General features: G+C 43.1%; 1 protein-coding gene across 6 annotated transcripts in view; it reads left to right on the forward strand.

The window, feature by feature from the left end:
• neto2 (neuropilin and tolloid like 2) overlaps window positions 1-20187 on the forward strand; it is a 57354-nt gene extending 37167 nt beyond the window's left edge. For 2 of the 6 annotated variants that reach the window (XM_062962011.1, XM_003222927.4), the window contains exon 9: window positions 4591-5449. In XM_062962011.1, coding sequence (XP_062818081.1) covers window positions 4591-5171 — 581 coding nt within the window. In that variant the 3' untranslated portion in view covers window positions 5172-5449. Of the gene's footprint in view, window positions 1-4590 lie in introns of all 6 variants that reach the window. The other 4 variants (XR_010000643.1, XR_010000644.1, XM_008113906.3 and 1 more) reach the window with 4 other exon arrangements.
• The last annotated feature ends 764 nt before the right edge of the window (window positions 20188-20951 follow it).

The raw sequence follows: 20951 nt of genomic DNA on the forward strand, positions 1-20951 counted from the left end.
AGTGCAGGTACCAGTCTGCCCTTGTTTGACTGATAGAGGGTTTAAAAATAGAAAATGCTTTAAACTCTGGGAAACAGGGCTTTTCAAGAAAACGTCATCAGGCAGGTAATTCGCTATTTGGGTTTTTTGATTCTGTCTGTTTTCAAACCAAGCTATTTTTTTGTGTGTGTCAAGAGCGACTTGAGGAACTGCAAGTCACTTCTGATGTGAGAGAATTGGCCATCTGCAAGGACGTTGCCCAAGGGATGTATGGATGTATGTTTTACCATCCCGTGGGAGGCTTCTCTCATGTTCCCGCATGGGTAGCTGGAGCTGACAGATGGGAGCTCACTCCGCTCCTCAGATTCAAACCACCAACCTTTCAGTTAGCAGTCCTGCCAGCATAAGGGTTTAACCCATTGCGCCACTGGGTGCTCCTTCAAGCTGAAATGTTGTCATGAAGGCCATCAAATCCCTTAAGGCTTCTTATGGCGATTCCAATAAGGCCTTCATTTTAACCATTATTGGGCTTTCCTTGTGAGAAATGGCTGTTCTGCAACTTCCTAGTTTATCATAGTAATATAACAAATTTCTGTGCTACTTAAAAAAAATTGAAACCATCCCCCCAATAATGCACTTGAGAACTTGAGCTAAGATTTTTCCAAAGCCTACGTATTAATCTAGTTCTTCTGATCAAATTTCATGTTTCATGTTAATGTTTCATGTTAATGTTTAAATTTTTATAATTGTGCATGTTTTTTGTCTATTGTTGTGTTTTATATTGCTATTGTTTTTATTCGGGCTTGGCCCCATGTAAGCCGCCCTGAGTCCCCTTTGGGGAGATAGAGGCGGGGTATAAAAATAAAATAATAATAATAATAATAATAATAATAATTATTATTATTATTATTATTATTATTTCATAGAATCACAAACTCAGAAGAGATCACAAGGGCCATTCAGTCTAGTCCCTTATCTCCATCTTAGATTCCTTTCACTCACGTAATCCATAAAGGCAGAATGCTCTCTAGATAGAAATATGGATTATATAGAAATTAAGACTGAATCGTGTTACTGATATATGTCCATAAGAGCCCTGTATGACTCATCACAGGGTCTTTGCAGAGCATGCGGGTCACAATCCATGAATGGTGACCAGTTGGTGTCTTCTTTCCAGGAGCCAAAGCAGCCTCACTTAAAACCTTACCCAACTTGAGTGATCTTGATGCTGGCTTCACTCCAGTTGGGTGAAGGGATATATGAACTGGATCCAGGACATCTATTACACAGCTGAACAACAACAAAAAATCCTTTGTGTCTTGGTTTTTAGGCCTGTTTCTGGAGTTATTTGTGGCCCTGATTCAGAAAATTGCTCTGGATAGACCGCATCAGCTCTTGTTTCTTGGATGTGGTTATCATGGTTTTCTGTGGGCAAGCGGATGGCGACTGGTAGATGTTCTGTATCTCAAAAACAAGAGCTGATAGGAGAATACTGATGGGTGCCGTTTTTGAAACCCACAGGTCAAATAGACCCAGAAACGGTTAACATTTGAGGCATCATAATGTGTTGCCAATGTCTGGCACTGGGGAGTGATAGGAGTTTGCTGGGTGGTGCAGGATGCACTTGAGGGCAGATGCCTTCCTGCATCTCCTGGTTGCAGAGGGGACCACATGGGGGGGCTTCCAGCAGTAGAACATAGAATTGAGCTTATCAAACAGTGCCTGCATCCAGACCCACGGGCTTGCCAACTCTACCTATAACTGTGACCAATAAAATTGTGACCTTCGTCTACAGATATTTTGTATATTATGTGAAGTGCGACTTGCCTCTGGATGCATAGTGTTAGATTAAACCTGTGTATGTCATCTTACACTTGTTGGCATCCAACATCTCAATGACTCTATACTTTCTGCTGAGCCCCCCCCCCCCCCCGCCCTTTTGTCTGTTTAGTGGAAAAAATAGGGGGTGGACAGTATCTAATTGTGTTTCCGTAGTTGGACAAATTAGGAGAAAGATATTGTCCTAGATCAACTTAGGGTCCTCCAGAACTTACAGAAATGGTGTCATCTTCACATAGAATCATAGAATAGAATCGTAGAGTTGGAAGAGAACTCATGGGCCATCCAGTCCAACCCCCTGCAAGAAGCAGGAAAATCTCATTCAAAGCACCCCCGACAGATGGCCATCCAGCCTCTGCTTAAAAGCCTCCAAAGAAGGAGCCTCCACCACAGTCCGGGGCAGAGAGTTCAACTGCCGAACAGCCCTCACAGTGAGGAAGTTCTTCCTAATGTTCAGGTGGAATCTCCTTTCCCGTAGTTTGAAGCCATCGTTCCGCGTCCTAGTCTTCAGGGCAGCAGCAAACAAGCTTGCTCCTTCCTCCCTATGACTTCCCTTCACATATTTGTACATGGCTATCATGTCTACCCTCAGTCTTTTCTTCTGCAGGCTAAACATGCCCAGCTCTTTAAGTCACTCCTCATAGGGCTTGTTCTCCAGACCCTTGATCATTTTAGTCGCCCTCCTCTGGACGCTTTCCAGCTTGTCAACATCTCGGGGTATTGGGTGGCAACCTGTGCTGGACGGGGTTGCACTCCCCCTGAAATCACAGGTCCGCAGTTTGGGGGTCCTCCTGGACTCAGCGCTGACGCTTGAGGCGCAGGTGTCGGCGGTGGCCGGGAGGGCCTTCGCACAACTCAAGCTTGTGCGCCAACTGCGACCATACCTCGTGAAGTCTGACTTGACCACGGTGGTGCATGCCTTAGTTACCTCTAGACTGGACTACTGTAATGCGCTCTACGTGGGGCTTCCCTTGAAGACGGCCCGGAAACTACAATTGGTCCAGCGCTCGGCTGCCAGGTTAATTACGGGGGCGAGTTACAGGGAGAGATCTACTCCCCTGTTCAAGGAGCTCCACTGGCTGCCTTTTATTTTCCGGTCCCAATTCAAGGTGTATACCATCACATATAAAGCCCTAAACGGTTTGGGACCCACCTACCTTCGTGACCGTATCTCCTATCACAAGCCTACACGATCCCTTCGCTCATCAGGGGAAGCTCTCCTGTCCCCACTTCCGATATCCCAGACCCGCCTTGTGGGAACAAGGGAGAGGGCCTTTTCTGCTGTGGCCCCCCGATTGTGGAATTCTCTGCCCGCGGAGATTAGGCAAGCCCCCACACTAGCAGCCTTCAAGAAAGACTTGAAAACATGGCTCTTTCGCTGTGCTTTTGAAGAGTAACCATTTTATATTTCTTTTCCGTTGCTCCCTCTAATATCTATCCTCCAGAATACCCCACTCCCATATGACCCTGTTCGATGTGGTTTTATTTTTATGTCTTTCTCACCCCGAGTTTTAACTTAATGTTCATGTGGTCTGCCCTTGTTTTCATTGTCTCCTTGCTTTATTTTGTAATGGATATTATTTACTGTATTTCTTATTGTATTGTGCTGTGCTGTTCTTTTATATGCTGTTTACATTGTATTGTTTTGGGTATGGCCCCATGTAAACCGCCCCGAGTCCCCGTTGGGGAGATGGTGGTGGGGTATAAATAAAGTTTTATTATTATTATTATTATCTCCCTTCAACTGTGGTGCCCAGAATTGGACACAGTATTCCAGGTGTGGCCTGACCAAGGCAGAATAGAGGGGGAGCATGACTTCCCTGGATCTAGACACTATACCCCTATTTATGCAAGCCAAAATCCCATTGGCTTTTTTTGCTGCCACATCACATTGTAGGCTCATGTTTAACTTGTTGTCCACGAGGACTCTAAGGTCTTGCTATAGAAATACATCTGGAAACTGTCTGGCCATCTTCTATTGTACTAGATGACTTTTGAAGGAGCCTCAATAATAAAGAGGTAGATTTCTCAGGGTGGCTTACAATATACAACACATATATAAATAATCACAGTAACATACATTTCGAGTCTGAACCGGGTCTGTCAATTATATCCTGAAACATATGTTGTAGTTGGTGTTGCCTCTATTATTCGTAAGCCTGGTCCCACAGCCATGTCTTAAGTCTTTTACGGAAGAAAAGGAGAGAGGGAGCTTGCCTGATTTCACTTGGGAGGGAGTTCCATAGGCGGGGGGCCACCACTGAAAAAGCTCTATCTCTCATCCCCACCAGCCGCACCTGGGACCGAAAGCAGGGTCTCCCCTGAAGATCTTAAATTATGTGGTAGACACATTCAGACAAGTAAGCTGGGCCGGAACCATTTAGAGCTTTAGATTGCACAGTTAGGAAGGAGAGCGGAAATTGAGTTCACCTGATGGAGCTTGATGCTCTGTCAGTTCAATGTAGGATGTTAGGGGACTGTGCTTGTGTAGGATGCCACCCATTTCTGTTGCTCCTACTTTAGAAGCAGAACTCCTGTGCTTCTCTCTTCTCTAATACGGTTCATGGAATGTTTGACTGCAGGTTCAGATTTCTAGACTTTCCTGTTAGTGGATTTCTGTATTTGGAAAATGAACTTTTTGTATTTTTTGTGGAGAGAAAGAGAGACTTCTACATGTTCTTTAACAAGTTTCAGACAGTGCTTACATGAATCTTAACAAAATAGTCCAAGGATTATGCATAAACCTGCTTGCCGTTTCTTTGTCCGTTCCAGAAAAGAAGAAAACAGGGTTATTTGAACAAATAACCAAAACCCACGGAACGATAATTGGCATCACTTCCGGGATTGTCTTGGTTCTTCTCATCATTTCGATCCTGGTGCAGGTCAAGCAGCCTCGCAAGAAGGTGATGGCTTGCAAAACTACTTTTAATAAAACCGGCTTCCAGGAGGTGTTTGATCCTCCTCATTATGAGCTCTTTTCACTGAGAGACAAAGAGATTTCTGCCGACTTGGCCGACCTCTCCGAGGAACTTGAAAACTACCAGAAAATGAGGCGCTCCTCCACGGCGTCGAGGTGCATCCACGACCATCATTGTGGCTCCCAGACTGCGGCAGTAAAGCAAAGCAGGACCAACCTCAGTTCAATGGAGCTTCCTTTCCGCAACGACTTTGCACAGCCGCAGCCCATGAAGACCTTTAATAGCACCTTCAAAAAAAGCAGCTATACTTTCAAACAAGCTCATGAGTGCCCAGAGCAGGTGATAGAGGATCGAGTGATGGAAGAGATTCCTTGCGAAATCTACGTCCGGGGCCGGGAGGACGCTGCTCAGGGCTCATTATCAATTGACTTTTAGCCTCCTTTCAAAGGTGAAAAATGGGCGTGTAAATCTTGTAAATATAATTCATGTGTGTATACAATAATGTACCATATGGGATTTGATGGAGACGTAAGTGTTCATACTTTCTTAAAAGCTTGTTTAATTATTTCCCAACTCCATTATAGATATTCTCTCTGTAAACCACTCTTCCCCTTTGATCAGGCCAACAAGAACAAAACAGGTATGCATGGGGCTTCAAGTGTTTCTCATTGAAGAGAGAAAAACCACAAAATATATACAATACTCTGGTCACAGACAGTGTATTTTCTCTACTTCATTCCATATCATTTTTCTTCCTCCAGGTCATCTTCTTAGTCTGAAGCTTAATTACCTGAGTAATAAAACGAAATAAGTGGACAGAGCACCACGTAGCTTAACATCAAAAGTACTTAACAGACGGTATTTCTCAAACTGTAGCTAGAATCACTGTGGTAAGTGCCAATTAAGACTCAAATGAGTTACAGTGCATCCACCTGGTTCATCTTGATTAATTTTATATTGCTGCCTTTTAATTACAGTCTCCTTGTAGACCAGACCTGAAGCTTGCTTTGCCAGCAAATAAGTGGTAGACGGGCTACTTATGCTGGTAACATTGGATCAATGTTGTAAGAACATTGTACCAGCACACATTTTCAGGGTGTCCATATTTTGACTTGTTGTCAAAAGGTTTCCTTGCCTTTGAAACTTTAGATTTCATTTGGGAGAGTAAGGTTCTCCTATTTACCAGGCAGAATCTATGGATAGTTTGATATTCGCATTCCGGATCTTTTTCATTCATCTAGCTGTATCATTCCGTACAGCACATTTAAAATGTCACCTTGATATGTCGTCGAAGGCTTTCATGGCCGGGATCACAGGGTTGTTGTATGTCTTTCGGGCTGTGTGGCCATGTTCCAGAAGCATTCTCTCCTGACGTTTCGCCCACATCTATGGCAGGCATCCTCAGAGGTTGTGAGGTATGGAGAAAACTAAGCAAAGAGGTTAATATATATCTGTGGAAAGTCTAGGGTGAGAGAGGTCAGTATGAATGTAGTGTAGTTAATCACTTAAATTAGCATTGAAAAGCTTATCTGCTGTCTTCTTCCTGCCTCTGGGGCATCCTTTGTTTAGAGTCGTTAACTGCCCTTGGTTGATTCATGTCTGGAAACCCTCTGTTTTCAGAGTATTGCTTTTTATTTACTGTTCTGATTTTTGAGTTTTGTAATACTGGTAGCCAGATTTTGTTCATTTTCATGGTTTCTTCCTTTCTGTTGCCTGCCATAGATGTGGGCGAAACGTCAGGAGAGAATGCTTCTGGAACATGGCCACACAGCCCGAAAGACATACAACAACCCTGTCACCTTGATACTTGTTTTGAGGACATCAAAGCCCAGATCATGATTTGTATTTTCTTCTTGCAGCAATACATCAGGGATTTAAGAGAAAAAAAACACTGACAGGCAATTTCTGCCATATTTTACATGGTGCAAAATCTTGTTGCAGGTACTTAACTGTGAAACTAATATTGGTCCATGTCTTTCAAGGTTTGTCACACTTTTGGTGGGTGTCCTACAACAGTCTTCATATTATTCCCACAAACATCCCTGTTGGAATCTGCACCTTATGCTTTCCCTTGGTTGAGAAAAGCGATTTTCTGTGTTGCAAGAATTCAGATTGCTATGGATGGTAGAGCAGAGCTGAGCCCAGGACCAATCTTTTTTTTAAAAAAAATGGTATGTATTACATTAACATTATTAAATTTGTTTACAGATTGTGTGAAAATGTCCACATACAACCTGGTTTTTATCCAAAATGTTTGAAACAACTTCGTAACGTTTTTCTTTATGTTATTTCTGGGAAAATGTTCTGGTACACTTCATTTTGGAAGTAGCCTTCACTGCCTAGCTTGTCCTTTCTTGAATATGATCCATCTCTACAGCAGTATCATAGCAGCATAAAAAGGGGCCTGAGTATTGGAGAATCTCCAGTCCAGCTTTCCTGACATCCAACCAGGATAGTAAGTGCTAACCTGAGATTAAGGTTCAGGAAATAGTCTGTACAAAGAAATGGCAATATGAAGCAGATGTACAGTATGACCCCCATATCTCAGGACCAGTGTTTTGTTTATCCAAAATACATCCTTGCTAGGCATTTTCTGTGTCCTCTGGCATGACCATATGGCATATGTATAAAACACAAATGTGGCCCTCCAGGTGCTGGCTGGACTACAACTCCTGTATTCCTCATCATTAGATGTCATGAATAGAACTGATGGGAGTTGGGATATAGTAACATCTAAAAGGATGTCGTTTGTTTTGTTGAATCAGGAAAGTGGGGTTTGAATGTAAATCCAAGGCTTGTAGATAGGATGTCTGGCTTTAAAATGTCCTTAAACCTTTCCCCAACCTCAGAGCCACTAGTGCAGTTAGGTTGCAATTCCCAATATCCCCAGTCCGCATGGTGAATAATACAATGTGATGGGAGATGTTCAGTAATATCTGGGGACCCAAACTGGGTAGAAACTAGTATGTATAGAAATTATAGTTGGCCCTCTGTATCCATGAATGCACCATCCATGGATCCTCCAACCCTTTGAAGGCAACCATAAGGTTGATGTGGTCCTTGATGAAAAAGAGTTTGACACCCCTTTTCTATGGCATTCTTGGGACAGGAATCCTTCATTTCAACAGGATCCACGTAAAGTCTGAAAATTTATTCCCTCCTGCCCTGGAAACTGGCCGTACTGTGTTCTCTCCCCTTGTTGCCTCCCAATAGTACGAGGGCTATCCAGAAAGTTCATTACGTTTTGGAATTAAAAATAAACAAAAGTATAGGAGAAAACATTTACCATATTCAGTTGAAAACCAGACCCAAATACCAGTTCTCACCATAGTCCCCAGTGAAATCTAGGCAGTTATCATAGCAATAAAAGTGTTTGGAAAGCCCCCCCCCCCCCACATTCCCGCCTGGCTTGTGTCCTGAACCTGGCTGGCTTCCCTTCCCTCAGCTGCGCATGTGCTGTGCTCAGCTTTCCCACGATCTTCCTGGATCATTCTTTCGTTTTTACATTTGTCAAGTGAGATGGGAGACAAACTTTCATTTCTTTAGTTCCCGTTCCATACTGAACTAAGCAAAAGTACATAAAAGACCAATTGCAGTTTGTAAACAGATAGCATTAGAGTAAAAAGTATATAATTGTAGTTCATTTGTAAATGCAGTTTTGAGGTGAAGGCAATTAGCTGTCATTTTAAAATGTACTGTATATACTCGATTATAAGCCTAGTTTTTTAGCCCTTTTTTAGGACTGAAAAAAACCCTCTTCGGCTTATACCCGGGTGAGGGTCCCGGTGGGCTTATATTCAGGTCGGCTTATACTCAGGTATATATGGTATATTTATTATTTTTCTCTATTATTATTGGTATTGTTACATTTATTATTTTACTCTATTAATTATTATTATTACATTAATTATTTTACTTTATTATTGTTGTTACTTTTACATTTATTTTTCTCTATTTTTATTATTAATAATACATTTATTATTTTATTATATTTATTATTACATTTATTATTATACTGCATTTATTATTATTATTATTACTTTTATTATTTCACTCTATTATTATTAAAAGGATACGTAAGCACATTTACATTGAAGAAGATGAAAATAATGATTTAATCAGAGTTGGACACTCATATCTTAAATTACAGTTTGATGTAAAGATTCAAAAACATTTAAACTACTGAGGCCTCAATTAATGTAATTTTACTGGTATCTCAGCTTATACTGGAGTCAATGTTTTCCCAGTTTTTTGTGGTAAAATTAGGTGCCTCGGCTTATATTCGGGTCGGCTTATACTCGAGTATATACTGTATTTTTAATACTTTAGTACAGTATAATTGCATTGCTTTAATTTATATTGTGTCACATTTGCCATCCCACCCCTGCAATAAAAGACCAGACCACAGTGTGGATTGAAACATGGCCAACTTTTATTTAAAACATCTGAATTAACTTTACACCTATCTATCCCTTCCCCCTCCCCCCCATCCCCCCCCCAACCCTTTCTACCTGTCACTCTCACATTCCTGTTCTTCTTCCCTCCTCCCTCCCCTTTTTCTTCCCTGCCTTTCCCCTTCCTCCTCTTCGGCCTTCTTTTTGACCAGAATCTGAGCAGGAATCGGGATTCATTGGGGTTAAATCCTCGCCCTCTGTTTCATAGATGTTATTTCTTCCTGTTGTTAATTGAGTTTTTAGTAATTCCCTCTGCATCCATAGGATCTCCTTAATGCCTTTGTTGATTTCAATGGTGTTTTTCACTATCTGCTCCATCATCCGTTCATTTTTCATTTCTGCAACAGTTGGCATCTTGGTCATGGCCTGGCTGGGCTGCAAAAAATGACAAAACAAGATCATTGTATTAACTTAAGGGGAAAAAATAGAGGTTTATCAAAATGGCCATTTGGTTTTATTCTCCCTATCTTTGTGTTTCTTAACAGAAGCCTGATGTGTAGATAGTAAGCATAGACTAAAGTGACATTTTCTCAAAGTGTCAGTCTGCTGTCAAATACAGGGAGGAGACCTGTAAAAAGCGCTATCACCTTTTTGTAAGGTTCTTCTTGCAGGCGTAGAGAACAATGCAAATACATTTTCATTAGAAATATGTAAATATGATAAAATACGTGAGACACTCAAATGGGTGGACCATACTGTTCATTGTAAAATGCATACATATCAATCTTAAGGGTCAAGGTTTCCCCTGACGTTAAGTCCAGTCGTGACCGACTCTGGGCGTTGGTGCTCATCTCCATTTCTAAGCCAAAGAGCCAGCATTGTCCATAGACACCTCCAAGGTCATGTGGCCGGCATGACTGCATGGAGTGCCATTACCTTCCCGCCGGAGCAGTACATATTGATCTACTCACATTTCCATGTTTTCAAACTGCTAGGTTGGCAGGAGCTGGGGCTAACAGCGGGCACTCATTCCACTCCTGAAATTTGAACCTGGGACCTTTTGGTCCACGAGTTCAACAGCTCAGCGCTTTAACACACTGTGCCACCAAGAGCCCCCGTATAAATCTTACCTTAACGTTTTTCATGCATTTCCATGAAATGTAGATGCTAGAAATCCCAATAACTGTCAGCAGTAGCAGCGCACTACGAATAATCCATGCCTCTATGGTCCTTCGTGAAATGTCTATGCCAAAAAGAAGACACATCTGATTGCTCTCTTTTCCATAGTTGTTCTCTTTCTTGAGATGACAAATCTAAGCCAGTTGTTGCCCAGGCCGGTTTTTCGTGGCTGAGAACATTTGGCAGTAAGACGGCAGTCCCCCAAAAAAAGCACACAACAGAAGCCTCCAAGAAACATCCTGACTGTCTTGTAGGCAACCGGAAGTACTTCTGTTAAAGAAGCTTCAATATGAGAACACCAGGCCTGGAGAAATTCTATGAGGTCATAGAACTGGTATTTGGGTGTGGCTTTCAACTGCATATGGTAAATGTTTTCTCCTATACTTGGTTTATTTTTAATTCCAAAACGTAATGAACTTTCTGGATATTTGATGTCGGTCTCTCTATCCACCAGGAAGCACATTACTTGCAGAGGGATATAGCATGAGGTTGGACTATCAACCACATTCCGCTTCCCCAGTTTGTCTTCTTCATCTTTTGAAGAACGTTGCTGTGGTGCTTCACCTGCTGTTTAGCTTAAGGTTTTTGTTGCTCTCACTGAAGAAAAATCCTTTACAAGTTCTGCCAGTGTGGTCTCCACAGTTTTCAACTATCCAAGCAATTTATAAACCGGTTTCTCCAACTTTTCTTAAACTTTGATACCGCTTCATATTGCGTGCCTGTGTCAATACAATCCTCACACGCCTTTTCAGGAAGCTTTATATCTGTGAGCATGTTGACAACAATGCATTGCTACTTCTGTGGTTTCTTTACCATTCAGTCTTTTAAAAAATCATGGATTTCTTAATCTTCCTTTGTTTATATGTCTGTTTTCCACCAAATGTGAATTTTGAGCCAGCAGGCAACACCCTGTATAAAGAAATGTATATAAACAAATCATTCACTGTCCTGATTGCAGAGGGTCACTTCATGGGCACAAATACTAAAATTACTGAGAAATCCTTGGACGAAACAAGCAAGTGACAAATAAATTTGGGTATTTAGCTACTGCATTTTTCCAGAATACAAGAATGGCAACATATGTAAATTAAACTTGTTATCTATGTAAGGTAACAATCCTGGAAATGGTATTCCAGATAAGCAGTTAAGGGATGCAGCAGAGGAGAGTTCGAATAAGTCATTAAATGCAAATTCATAGAATAAAATTGAGAAAGCATTGATCCCATCACTGAATGACCCATGGTTTGACTAATGAAGTCTTTCGTGCTTGATCTAGGCTGCTTAGAGAGAACTATGGGATGCAGAGCCATGGGTTTCCACATGGAAACAACTCTGTGGAGTACCATATACAGCAGTGGTTCTCAACATGTGGGTTCCGAGGTGGTTTGGGCTACAACTCCCAGAAATCCCAGCCAGTTTACCAACTGTTAGGATTTCTGGAGTTGAAGGCCAAAACATCTGAGGACCCACAGGTTGAGAACCACTGATATACAGGAAGTGACAACTTTCACCCTGAAATTGTCATGAATACTTTTTGAACCAAAAATGTTCTTTAATCTGATTTCTGTGGGACAGTTTGCTATCAGGTACCTTAAGAGAATGAAGTAGTCACACAGACTGAGTACTGGTTTTATAGAAGCTATATTGGTTACACTGACAAAGGGAAAATCACCTTTACTCAGCATACATTCATTCATACACATACTCACCACCTTCTTCATTTGGACCATCTTGGAAGGAGGCCATGAGTGTTTAGACTCTGCATTCCCCACAGATCTGACACACTTTTCTAAGGGGAAAGGGATCTCTATGTAGCAACTTCTTGTTGTTGTTTTGGATTGATTGACAACTTGTTATTCAGCTAAAACTTACTGACACTTTTATCAGTTCCGGACAAATATTGTTTTTTCCCCATAATATAAGCAACAATTTTTTAACTTAAATAATTATTGTTTCTGACTATGTAAACATGTCCTGTTGGTGGGCGAAACGTCAGGAGAGAATACTTCTTGAACATGGCCATACAGCCCGGAAAACACACAACAACCACATGTCCTGTTTACACGTTCCCAAGTCAGTTATTGTCAGATCAGCAGTTTTCGTGCCATAGTCAATATCATGTCATTTTAAGCCTCAATCTTCTTAGAATGTTATCATTATTATTATTATTATTATTATTATTATTATTATTATTATTATTTAATAAATAATAAACAAATTTTATTTGTAACCCACCACCATCTCCCAGAGGTACTCAGGACAGTCACAGAGTACTCGAGGTGTAACACGCAAGATACAAAAATGCAAAAACAAAACATGAGCATTATAAACAACCAACATAACATCACAATAACATACTACCCCTAATCAAACCATAAAATACAGCTATTACTGCAAGTAAAAACAGTATATGATCTCAGACTAGTAAAGTGCTTGATGGGTAATCTAAAGGTCCTCGTATGTATTTGAAAAGGATCTCGATGTGGTCAAAGGCCTGTCGGAAAAGCCATGTCTTTAATTGTGGAGGGTCTTCAGCCCTGGCAAGCCTTAATAGGCCCTTAGCCAGGCCCCAATCATACAATTTCATTCACTCCACGCATCACAAGATCCCTTCATCGGGATTGCCAAGGTGCATGTAATGAATATTCACCATCCGTGGGCCTTACTGATTTCACAATATGACGAGTATAATGTGGAGGTCTGTAAACAAAACATCTCAAAAGTAGTAAATGAAATTAACACATAATTCCAAAGAAATAAACATTGTACATGTCAGATCTGAACAAAGTGAAAGAAGGTGAAGCAAAGGGCTACTGAGTGGGTTTGAAGCCAGAAATTCATCAATTTCTGAATGAGATCCCTTGAGTCTTTCTGAGCAGAGGAGAAACACCACCAGGTACTGTCACAAGCTAGTCACCATTGTCATAGGCAGCCTTGCCTTTTATCGATGGTTTCTTCTAAGCCTGTCTGCTTACTCAAACTTTTCATTTCTTTCCTCTTATTTGCATGTCTCTTTTTGCTCCTTTTCCTTCACTTGATTCCACTCCACCTGTCTTCCAGCTAAAAATCGTTATCATTTTATAATCCAGATTATTAGTGTTTTTAATTAACTAATTTGACAGTTGGTGCTAAAAACAATCAAATAAGGATAGTATTGAGAAATATTAAAAATTAGCATAGTCCAGACCTAGGACCCCTTCCCGACTGCTGGATCCAAGGGATTTGTATCAATTTCCTCCCCAGCTCTTGAGAGTGGATGATGAACTCCATTGTTGTTTTTATTGTGTACCTTCAAATTGTTTCCAGTTTATGGTGACTGTTATATTTGCCCAGAGTAGGTGTGATGTTGCCTTCCTCCGAGACTGAAAGGGCGTGATTTGCTCAAGGTGGGCATCCATGGCCCTCACCCAAAACACCACGCTATGTTGGTTGATAATGCACCGAGATATCGCTACTTGCTCCATGTTCAACCTCAAGATTTTCTTTTTATATAAATTGCCATCTGGAGAGTATGTTTCCATGAGTCTTCTTATTCCAGTCTTTCAGCCATCCCGAATGCAATTATCACGAGTGTGTGAAATGTTTTCAAATTGCTTCTGCGTCTGATGGATGCATTGTGGAATAAATCCCAATCATCCAGCATCCCATTATCTCAGTTTTTTATTTATTTATTTATTTCCAATATTTCTACCCCGCCCTTCTCCCCGAGGGGACTCAGGGCGGCTTACACAACTGGTAGGATCACTACCAGTACATCATAATACAATAAAATAAGAATAAAACAGTTAAAATAATTAAATAACATAATAAAATACAATATATAAAATTTAAAACAATGCAACACCAAATATATATACCAATCATCCATCAGACCTTGTGCAAAAGCCTTAATCCGATCCATGTCAATGCTAACTGAGTTCATTCATTAAACGCTTGCGCGCATAGCCAGGTCTTCAGCTTCTTCCTGAACCCCAAAAGGGATGGAGCCTGCCGGATGTCACTGGGGAGGGAGTTCCACAGCCGAGGGGCCGCCACCGAGAAGGCCCTGTCTCTCGTCCCCACCAGCCGTGCTTGTGAGGCCGGTGGGATCGAGAGCAGGGCCTCCCCGGATGATCTTAAGGTTCTCGTGGGCTCATAGGAGGAGATGCGTTCGGACAGGTAAATTGGACCAGAACCGTTTAGGGCTTTGTAGGTCAAAACCAGCACTTTGAATTGGGCTCGGTAGCATATTGGCAGCCAGTGGAGCTGGCTTAGCAGGGGGGTAGTACGCTCCCTGTAAGCCGCCCCAGTTATTAATCTGGCTGCCGCCCGTTGTACTAGCTGGAGCTTCCGGGCCGTCTTCAAAGGCAGCCCCACGTAGAGCGCGTTGCAGTAATCCAAACGAGCTGTAACCAGAGCGTGGACCACCGTGGCCAAGTCAGACCTCCCAAGGAACGGGCGCAGCTGGCGCACAAGGCGGAGTTGTGCGAAGGCTCTCCCGGCCACCGCTGAAACCTGAGGCTCCAGGCTCAGCGATGAGTCCAAGAGAACCCCCAGACTGCGAACCTGTGTCTTCAGGGGGAGTGCGACCCCGTCCAACACAGGCTGTAACCCTATTCCCCGTTCAGCCCTGCGACTGACCAGAAGGACCTCTGTCTTGTCTGGATTCAGTTTCAATTTGTTAGCCCTCATCCAGTCCGACACAGCGGCCAGACACCGGTTCAGGACCTGGACAGCCTCCTTAGTGACAGGTGGGAAGGAGTGACAGAGCTGGACATCATCTGCGTACAGATGACACCGGACCCCAAAACTCCGAATGATCTCTCCCAACGGCTTCATGTAGATGTTAAACAACATGGGGGACAGTACTGACCCCTGCGGGACCCCACAAGTCAACGGTTGTGGGGCCGAGCAGGCGTCCCCCAATGACACCATCTGGGACCGACCCTCCAGGAATGAGTGGAGCCACTGCAGAACAGTACCTCCAAGTCCCATTCCTGCGAGGCGTCCCAGAAGGATACCGTGATCGACGGTATCGAAGGCCGCTGAGAGGTCCAGCAGAACCAGCAGGGACACACTCCCCCTGTCCAGTTCCCGGCGTAGATCATCGACTAAGGCGACCAAGGCTGTCTCGGTGCCATGCCCCGGCCTGAAGCCAGACTGCGCCGGATCCAGAAAATCAGTGTCAACCAAGAATGCCTGGAGTTGCGCAGCCACCACACGTTCCAGGACCTTGCCCAAAAAGGGGAGATTGGAAATAGGCCGATAGCTATCCAATTGAGTGGGATCTAGTGATGGCTTCTTCAACAGCGGTTTGATCACAGCCAATTTAAGGCTCGCTGGAACAATGCCTTCCCGAAGGGAGGCATTCACCACCACCTTCACCCACTCGGCCAATCCCCCTCTGGCTTCTCTCACCAGCCAGGATGGGCAGGGGTCTAGGATGCATGTGGTAGCCTTTGCCTCTCCAAGCACCTTGTCCACATCCTCGAGCTCAACCAATTGAAATGAATCCATCAAAATAGGACAAGCAGGAGCTCGTGTTACATCCTCGGAAGCTGCCATTAATATGGTGTCAAAGCTAGAGCGGATCAGAGCGACTTTGTCCGCAAAGAACTGAGCAAATGCTTCACAGCGGGCTGCCGAGTTGTCAGGGATCCCATCTTGAGAGATGGGATTCAACAAACCTCTAACAACTCGGAACAGCTCTGCCGGACGGTTCTTTGCGGACGCAATATTAGCTGCAAAGAAAACATTCTTAGCAGCATCTATTGCCGCGGCGTATGCCTTTAAATAAAGGCACAGCCGTGCTCGGTCTGGTTCGTTCTGCTTCAAACGCCACACGCGCTCTAGACCCCTCTTCTTTCGCTTCATCGCTGCCAACTCCTCAGTGAACCAAGGAGATGGTTTAGCTCGGGTACTCGAGAGGGGACGTTCCGGAGCAATCGTGTCTATTGCCCTAGTCGCCTCCTTGTTCCAGAGGGCAACCAGAGCATCGACAGGATCACCAACCGAGGCAGCGGGAAACTCCCCAAGAGCCGTCAGGAATCCATCCGGATCCATAAGCCTCCGGGGGCGGACCATTTTATTAGGTCCTCCACCCCTGCGGAGGTTGGGGGGCACAGCGAGTCTAAACCTGATCAGGTGATGGTCGGTCCATGGCAAAGGAGTGATGGTGAGCTCCTCCACACCACCACCTTCCTCCCATCCCTGGCAGAAAACCAAGTCAAGTGTGTGCCCTGCTCTGTGGGTGGGACCAGATACCAATTGGGACAGCCCCATGGTTGCCATGGTGGCCATGAAGTCCTGAGCTGCGCCAGTCAGGGTGGTCTCCGCATGGACATTGAAGTCCCCCAGCACAATAAGCCGCTGGGACTCCAACGCCAGGCCCGAGACCATCCCCGCTAGCTCAGGCAGGGAGACTGTAGTGCAGCGGGGTGGTCGGTACACTAGCAGAATCCCTAATCTGTCCCGGTCACCCACCCTCAGGTGGACACATTCAAACAAGGTTGACTGCGGGATGGGGCACCTGGTCAGGGGGATGGAATCCTTGTAGACCACTGCGACTCCGCCTCCCCTCCCTCCGGATCTTGGTTGGTGCTGCACGGAGTACCCAGGAGGACAGAGTTGGGTGAGATTAACCCCACCCGCCTCATCCAGCCAGGTCTCCGTTATGCACGCCAGGTCTGCCCGTTCATCCAGGATAAGATCCTGGATAATTGCGGTTTTTCCATTTGCAGACCTGGCGTTCAACAGCACCACCTTTAGTCCGAAGGGACCGCCAGCCCGGATATCCAAATTTACCATATCAGGAGACCGTTTTAAATCTACAAGAAATCTCTCCCTAGGCCGAATTAATTTTGGTCTCCTTTTCCCGCATCTCCTCCTCCCCTGAATAACTTCAATGGGGGCTCCTCGGCTAGCGGACATCCCCCCTCCCTCTACAGTTCATGAAAAGCTATTCTGTATAAGTTCTTAAGTTGATTGCTTTCGGCTGCCAGAATACATTGCACATATTACTTACTGCTTTTACACAATGTGGCAATTGGAAGAAAAAAAAACATCAGAAACTCTGGTCTTATTGCAAAAAGGTACTTTTCCAAACTCAGTCCCACAGAGAGTTAAGTTGTTGCTCAAATAGGCAGGTGTTCCAGCAGGTAAATGGCATGCCCCGTTCCTCAGAAAGGGAACAAACAAAGGCATCGAGCATTGCCATTTCCCTCAAGACGTCAACTTCGATTAGCCACCGTATTCGTGGGTCTACAGTTGATCCTCCTTCAAACTGCAGGCAAGTGTGTACAGCCTTTAAAAACTAAAAGCAAACCAATTTGGACAGGTTTGGAATCAGAAACACAGAAACTATTCTTAATATAACTACATCACATGAATTATATTGGAGCCCCCAATGGCGTAGTGGGTTAAAGCCTTGTGACTTGAAGGTTGGGTTACTGACCTGAAGGCTGCCAGGTTCGAATCCAACCCAGGGAGAGTGCAGATGAGCTCCCTCTATCAGCTCCAGCTCCATGCGGGGACATGAGAGAAGTCTCCCACAAGGATGGTAAAAACATCAAAACATCTGGGCGTCCCCTGGGCAACGTCCTTGCAGACAGCCAATTCTCTCACACCAGAAGCGACTTGCAGTTTCTCAAGTCAATCCCGATACGAAAAAAAATCTATTATATTAATTATATCTGCCTTATGATATAAGGATGCTTGCTTACATCATACTGTTAGGTGTTATGGTTCCACTTTAGCTGCTATGGATCTGTTTAATATAATTGTAGGATTTGCAAGTTAATGGGAGCATTTAGAATTTTTAGCCAGAGAGTTCTAGGGCGCATCTACACCGTGCAGTTTGACACCGCTTTAATTGCCATGGCTCAATGTGGAATTCTGGGTGTTGTAATTATTGTTGTTGTTTTATTTATTTATACTCTACTTTAGCTCTCCCGAAGGGGACGCAAAGCGGCTTAACATAAAAGCATTTGCATACCATTTCAATTATACAAATATGCAAATATTAAAACAGGATTAAACATAAACAGTGTTTTAAAATTCACCATTATTTCCAATTATTTCCATTCTATGCTACTTTGAGGAGAGAGTTATATGATTCTGTCTCAAAACCAACAGGTACAAAGTCCAAATACAGAAAGGACATAACATCTGTCCCTCTTTAAAGCTCTGCACCATAGTTGCAAACATCTATTGAAAGTGCAGAAAACTTCATTTTTGCATTTTGGTCACCCCATGGTCACCCAAACCATCTTAACTTCAATTCGGCATCAGTTGTGACACTACTTGTATTATTAATACCATGGTCTTGTGAAAAGAGAGATACATGGGTCAAGATCTTGAGAAATTCCAATTATTTCCAGTTAGGAAAGAACTGGATGAAGCACACTACTAGCTTGTTAGCACAATTAGCTCCTCAGAGTCTTAAGATGAAAGTGTCCACAGAATGAGCCATATTATTAGTTCTACAAGTTTGATTGAGTTCTACAAGTTTAATTTCTGTTAATGTTCTGTTTAATCTTGGAGAGCTTGTACATATTCTATCCCATTGCTTTTTCTGTCAGTGATTCTCAATCTGTGGTCCGTGGACCACCAATGGTCCGCAAGAACGAAAATATGGTTCGTGGCCTCACCATTATTACACCATTGCAACAAAAGCGACTGATCTTGTGAAACCCTCTTATAGTGCCGAGGCTTATTAAACATGGTTTTCTGTGGGTGAGCAGATGGCAACTACTGGATGGCATATGTTTTGTATCAGAAACTAGAGTTGATGTGGTCTATCCAATGTAATATTATGAATCAGCACCCCAAATAACCAAACCAAATCTACAAGTGACCAAAAACTGTTTCGTAACCCTTTTGGTACTAATGTTGGAGAGTGGTCCCTGGTCAAAAAAGGTTGGGAACCACTACTCAATGTATTGATTTTTGACGAAATCTATATTTTGCTCACCTGTTATACATTTCATAATGTGTCTATGTATCCCGTTGACTCCTCAAGAATCCATTTGGAGCAGCCTTTCTTCCATCTGGTGTCCATCAGATGTTTTGGGTTACGGCTCCTACCTGATCCGGCCAAGTGGTTAATGGACAGGGACGGGGAGAGTTGTAGTCCAACACACCACAAGGGCAGTGGATTACCAAATGCTCGTTTGGCAGGTAATGAGCAGAGGAAAGAAATCTATTTTACTGACTGGCTGCCCAAATATAAAATGGAACAGTTGCTACCAACCAAATGGAGTTGTGCTCACAGTTTGTGTTTTACACGTTTGTGGGATGAAAATAAAGTGACAGCTACATCTGTCAAAAAGAAAACCCTCATTAATTTCGGAAATTTGTGTATCCAAGATACAGAAAGTTATTTTTACTTTAAATGAGCATATAAAGTCGCCAAAACTTCTCTGAAACATCCAACAGCAATAAAGAAATGCCCGGCTTTTTCAATCAGGACCTGGCTTTGTTCCCACGAGAGGGGCTTCGCTGTGAAGATAATCCCCAAGCACATGGCAGACGCTCCGAATGCTGACTAACCAAGAATCTCTATCTCCTTCCTTATTGAAATGTCTGTGAGAGTTAATAACAGAGGAACAAATGTGATTGGATGGGTTATCCTTTTGCATGCAGAAGGTGTCCTCACAATAGGGCTATTTTATTCTTCCGCTTAGGCTGACTTGCCTGGAAAATTACATTCAGAGATGTGTTTCTGTTTCCTCAAAAGCTTGTACAATATCTTTGGGAGTTAGGAGAACATAATGATTTATAGCACCAGGAGAATATTTCATGAACTTTTGTTCAAATGCTTATAAATTAGCATTTGCTGCTGCTTTCCTAAGGTGGACATTGTTTCTTTAGGTTGTCCATTAAAGTTAGTTTTGAATTACTTCTAAAGACTGATAATTTCTATGCTTTAATCCTATGTGAGTGACTCTGACAGCTTCAGTTCTTTTCTTTTTTTAAAAAAAGGATCTAGAACAGCGTTTCTCAACCTGGGGGTTGGGACCCCTTGGGGGTCACAAGGAGGGTGTCAGAGGGGTCTCCAAAGACCATCAGAAAACACATTTCTGATAGTCTTAGGAACCCCTTTGGCAGAGAAGGTTGAAGATCTCTCTGCCTGTCCTCTTCCTTTTTGGAAACAGACGCCGAATCCTCCTACCAAAAGTCCAATTTGCCCAATTCTGTCATTGGTGTGGTTCAAGGGGCTCTTTGATTGTAGATGAGCTATAAATCCCAGCAACTACAACTCTCTAATGTTAAGGTCTATTTTTTCTAAACTTCACATTTGGGCATATTGAGTATTTGTGCCAAGTTTGGTCCAGATCCATCGTTGTTTGAGTCCGCAGTGCTCTCTGGATGAAGGTGAACTACAACTCCAAAACTCAAGGTCAATGCCCACCAAACTCTTCCAATATTTTCTGCTGATCATCAGAGTTCTGTGTGCCAAGTTTGGTTCAATTCCATCACTGGTGGAGTTCGGAATTCTCTTTGATTGTAGGTTAACTATAAATCCCAGCTACTACAACTTCCAAATGACAAAATCAATCCCTACCCAACCCTACCAGTATTCAAATTTGGGTGTCTCGGGTATTTGTGCCAAATTTGGTCCAGTGAATGAAAATACATCCTGCATATCAGATATTTACATTAC

Source organism: Anolis carolinensis, unplaced genomic scaffold, assembly GCF_035594765.1.
Source record: "Anolis carolinensis isolate JA03-04 unplaced genomic scaffold, rAnoCar3.1.pri scaffold_9, whole genome shotgun sequence".
Lineage (NCBI taxonomy): Eukaryota > Metazoa > Chordata > Lepidosauria > Squamata > Dactyloidae > Anolis > Anolis carolinensis.